The 5,000-nt window shown below is 46.0% G+C and overlaps 1 protein-coding gene across 1 annotated transcript; it reads left to right on the top strand.

Moving 5' to 3' along the window:
• Positions 1–2,285: 2,285 nt before the first annotated feature.
• On the top strand, positions 2,286–4,747 carry LOC123451266 (GTP-binding nuclear protein Ran-2). The gene is made up of 8 exons (XM_045128239.1): positions 2,286–2,394; positions 2,501–2,570; positions 3,398–3,454; positions 3,540–3,657; positions 3,769–3,858; positions 3,942–4,121; positions 4,200–4,277; positions 4,390–4,747. Exons 1-8 carry the CDS (start codon positions 2,392–2,394, stop codon positions 4,457–4,459), a joined length of 666 nt encoding a protein of 221 aa, XP_044984174.1. The 5' UTR covers positions 2,286–2,391; the 3' UTR covers positions 4,460–4,747.
• Positions 4,748–5,000: the final 253 nt, after the last annotated feature.

Here is a 5,000-nt window from a genome sequence, read left to right as displayed (position 1 = left end):
AGTTAAAAATAACATTCACACTACGCATGCATATAGAAGTAGTACAACGAAGTACTAATTAGCTGCTAGGGGTAAATGCAACATGCCTTAATCTTTGTCTATTTTGGAAACGCACGCAAGTCTAACTGTGCCTTCTAAACCGTGACAGAGGGAGTAGCATGAAACCATCAAAAATTATAGATACGTTGGAGACGTATCAAGGACACCGCAAGATTGAATCCAAAACTAAGCACTTCTTCCATTGCAAGAATTACCAATCTAGTTGGCCAAACCAAACAAAAAATTCAAAGAGACTTGCAAAGATATGAAATCATGCATATACGAATTCAGAAGAGACTCAAATAATATTCATGGATAATCTGAACATAAACTAACAATTCATCGGATCTCGACAAACACACCGCAAAAGAGTATTACACCGAATAGATCTTCATGAAGATCATGAAGAACATGGTATTGAAGATCAAAAAGAGAGAAGAAGTCATCTAGCTACTAGCTATGGACCCGTAGATCTGTGGTGAACTACTCATACATCATCGGAGGGGCAATGAAGTTGATGTAGATGACCTCCGTGATCAATTCCCTCTTCGGTAGATTACTGGAAATGGCTCCCAGATTGGATCTCTCGGGAATAGAGGCTCCCGGCGGCGTAAAAATATTTTCGTGGCTCTTTTTGACAAGAGGAAATATTTGGAAATTTACAAGCCAAGAATTAGGGTTAGGAGACCTACACGGGACCCACAAGCCAGGGTTCGCGGCCACCCCCCAGGGCGCGCCCTGGAGGCTTGTGGCCTTCCGGCAACTTCATTGCCCCCTACTCCAAGCCTCGTGCGTGTCTTCTGGTTCGAGAAAAATCTTTCCAGAGATTTTATTCCGTTTGAAATCCGTTTAATATTCCTTATCTCCAATATTCAAAAACGTGGAAAAAATAGGAACTCGCACTAGGCTCTAAGTTAGTCTCAAAAATAATATAAAAAACATATAAATGCATATAAAAAATCTAAAACAGATAATATAATAGCATTAAATAATCAAAAATTATAGATAAATTAAAAACGTATCAGCAAGCAGGGTAGAGGCCTCGCTGCCGATGAAGGCCGCCGACGCCACCGAACATCGGATCTCGAAAGAGGCGGGCGGAGGGAGGGGGTTTGGAGGTGAGGGAGGAGAGAAACGGCCCCGTCACCGCCTTCCCAGGGCCCGATGCAGCTTTTTCGACCGGCCCTCCGGCAACGGCGACGCGGGGGGTTGGTGGTAGGTTGTGGCTAGGACGACGGCGACTATGGTTTTCCCGAGTTGCCCGGCTCGGGCGACGCAGGGATCGGGGAGTCCAATCCCTTGAGTACCCTAATTATTCTAAATGCAAGAGTCACCTCTTGTCTACATGGTATAGCTTTACTGTCATCATGGCATCCGAGCCTAGCTGGCCCGCGGGGCAACACGTATGGGCTAAACATTGGACATGCCCTAAGGCTACTCCCAATGCTCCACCTTGTACATGTGCTAAGGCTGTCACATAGGTAAAAAAACTGATGTGACATGTTAATTAATAGGAGAGAGATGAGTGTAGTGATTGAGGAAAAAACAATGTTAAGCGCGTGAACCTAGGTAAAACAATCAAATGAAGAAAATGCACCAATGCATGCACAACTTTAGTTGCAAATGCATTAAATAAGAAGGCTTAGCTACAATAAGCTAAGCAACTATGCATTGGAGACTTTAGTTGCTAAACTATTTAATATGCTTAACACCTCATCTTAACATCAATGCATTGGAAAGTGACCTAAGTGAGACATGGAACACACTGCAAGTTTTTCTCAAGCTCTGCCTGCAACGGTTCGTTTGTAACAGAAAAAGAGAAAGAAAGAAGCACCGCTCTTTCCCTCATCATCCGGAGAGAGAGAGAGAAGAAAAAAAAGAAAAAGCAGCGTTAGTGTACTCGGCCATGGCCCAAAGTGTGAAATCGGGCGAGGGATGCAGCCGCCCATGCCCATCACACGATACGTGGACCGAGCCGACCGTTGTTTCTGGAATTCTGGAGCAGGCGCACACACAAAAGAGCCGAGCCACAGCCCACGCCGCCGCGCATCCCCGACCCAACGGCAGCAGCCGGATCGGACGGCCGGCAACCTCGCGTGGGACCAAAGCTAATCAACCCCGCGCCCCCGCGCCGATCCAGCGGCCACAATTCCTGCGTCCATCCAAAGCTAACCCACCCACGCGCCCCCGCACAGGAAAGAAAAAAAAAGAATCCCAACAAAAGCCGCCTATATAAAACCCCCACCTCCTCCGCCTCCCCCAACTCCGATTCGAAATACTCCTCCTCCTCCCCCCCAGCTAGGGTTTTGCTGCCTCCCTCCCGTGCCGCCGCCTCTCAACCGCGTCCCCCCCATGGTGAGTTAATCCCGTCCGATCCCGCACGCTCGTCCTCCGTTTGATTCCGCGTCGGATCCGCGGCCGGGCAGAGGTCTGATCTGGTTTCGTTTTGGCTTTCTCGCAGGCGCTGCCGAACCAGAACACCGTCGATTACCCCAGCTTCAAGCTCGTCATCGTCGGCGACGGAGGGACTGGTGAGCTCCCCCTCTGTCTTGTTTGTGTGGTTCTGGTAGGTTAGGTCATCCGTGATCTGTCCGATGCGGCTGCTCGTTGCCGTCGTTTCGGCGAGATCTGAGTCGTGTTACGGCCTTGCGCGGCCTACGGATGGAATCTGATGCTGTAGTAGGTGGTACAGATTGCGGGGCTGATTGTAATCCGTGCCACGAAAGGGTTTCGCGATTCGTTTGCAAGGGATAATCAGTTTTCGATGCTTTCCGTTTTGGAACACACCGATAACAGAGTCGGTAGTTGCGGAAGGGATTTATATCATGAGGTCTTGATGCTTTTACATCATATATGTTACCAATAGGAAACAGTTTCCGTAACAAGACAGGGCTGTTCTTATACGCAGTTGCCCCAATAGTTATAGCAACTGTATATAGATTGAAAAATTACAAGCAGATTATACGCATTAAAAGGATTATTTGAACATCGGAGTGTGTGTTTTATGAATTATTAGATCAAACATTACTGATAGGCAAAGACTGGTTATGAAATGTTTCATTTTTCATGCACCAGTATAAAAATGTCTGCCTATTAGAATTGTGTTTAGGTGCAATGGAAGTAATAGCTGTGCTTACTAGTGAAAAATCCCTTGATATCTCGATAGTTTTGTTTCTGTACTGTATTAGTGCTTTTATTCTGCTATATCGGCTCCTCGGGCATCATGTTCTCTAATCAAGCATGGACCTACCATACCATATTTCAAATTGCACTTGTTACTATATTGGCTACCTGCTTTGTCTTGTGACTCTTCTCCCCCGGTGACAGCAGAGGTTCTGATACTGTTATCTGTTTGCAGGCAAAACCACTTTTGTGAAGAGGCATCTCACTGGAGAGTTTGAGAAGAAATATGAACGTATGTCTGAAAGTTTCTTTTTGTGCACCTCTACCGCTTGGCATGTATCATGGCTAAGAAATTTAACAAATTTTCCCCTTTGCAGCCACCATTGGTGTTGAAGTTCACCCATTGGATTTCACCACTAACTGTGGAAAGATCCGATTCTACTGCTGGGACACTGCTGGGCAAGAGAAGTTTGGTGGACTTAGGGATGGATACTAGTAAGTGTCTGCTGATGCCTATGCTTTAACTACGGTTCTGCAATGGAAAATGCTTAGCTTACTGTTTGTATGTATGGTTGACTCACTGCTGTTCTTTAATCATTTGTGCAGTATCCATGGTCAGTGTGCGATAATCATGTTTGATGTCACTTCAAGGCTGACCTACAAGAATGTTCCTACATGGCACAGGGACTTGTGCAGGTTTGCTTCTGAAGCAATCACCTTTGTCCTCACCAATGTCATGTTGCAGGGTGTTCTGATGTCTGTATATTAACATGTTGCAGGGTGTGTGAGAACATTCCCATTGTCCTGTGCGGGAACAAGGTTGATGTGAAGAACAGGCAGGTTAAGGCCAAGCAGGTGACATTCCACAGGAAGAAGAACCTGCAGTATTATGAGATCTCTGCCAAGAGCAACTACAACTTTGAGAAGCCATTCCTTTATCTTGCAAGGAAGCTGGCTGGGTAATTGCCTTTCCCCTTTTTTCTGGCTGTATCCTTGCATCATCCGTCTTGGTACTAACTAATCTTTGATGATGACAGTGATCCCAACATTCACTTCGTTGAAGCTGTGGCTCTTAAGCCCCCGGAAGTGACATTCGACTTGGCCATGCAGCAACAGTAAGTGTCTTCCTCTGTTTTCAAATTTGTTCACTGGGATTGCTCAGGTTCGGTTTTGTACAGTCAGTTGAATGAATGAATTGCTGACTGCTCTTTGATGTGGTTTGTGCAGGCATGAGGCTGAGCTTGCGGCTGCAGCGGCGCAGCCACTGCCAGATGACGATGACGATCTGATCGAGTAGAGAGAGGATCACGAGTCTTGTCTTATCAATCAATACTTTGAGAGCCGGAGACTTGTGCGAGTCTGGTTTTTAGGTTGAAGGCTTGATTTGGAGTGGTCAAGCCGGATGTTTTTCCTGTCTGCCTTGCCTTGTCTGGTGGGCTGCAAACTGTTTGTGTGAACATTGATCTACATCATGTTGTTTGCCATGGATTTGTTGTTGGCCACCTTGATGGTTCATCAGTATTATTATGCCTTGCTGGCTCACTGTGTGGATCATATATCTATCTTTTACATCTGCAGTTTGTTAGCCCTTGGTTATGCAGTTTTTAAGCGTTTGTGTCTGTTGGACATGTAGACAGCGAGTGGTTCTTACGACATTGTTGTGTTTTGACGCTGCAGATGGCCTGAAGAACACAGCAGACGTGACACAAACAGTTTGAATGTCACCACTGTCGAATTTCCAATTGCATTTCCAGCGTCCTGTTGAACTTATACGGTGTCCAGTCTTCTTTTTTAGTTTTATGTACCATAATACTTGTTGGAGAGAACCAGTCGTTGGA

The sequence above is a fragment of the Hordeum vulgare genome, chromosome 1H (genome assembly GCF_904849725.1).
Source record: "Hordeum vulgare subsp. vulgare chromosome 1H, MorexV3_pseudomolecules_assembly, whole genome shotgun sequence".
Taxonomy (NCBI): domain Eukaryota; kingdom Viridiplantae; phylum Streptophyta; class Magnoliopsida; order Poales; family Poaceae; genus Hordeum; species Hordeum vulgare.
Note: the sequence above shows the minus strand (reverse complement) of the source record. Positions and strands in the feature narration are given on the sequence as shown.

Bases quoted from the DNA above. Each gene is read 5' to 3' on its own strand.
- LOC123451266 (XM_045128239.1), top strand. The intron at 3,859-3,941 runs GTTTGCTTCTGA...AACATGTTGCAG, and splicing joins TGGCACAGGGACTTGTGCAG to GGTGTGTGAGAACATTCCCA. The intron at 4,122-4,199 runs GTAATTGCCTTT...TGATGATGACAG, and splicing joins CTTGCAAGGAAGCTGGCTGG to TGATCCCAACATTCACTTCG.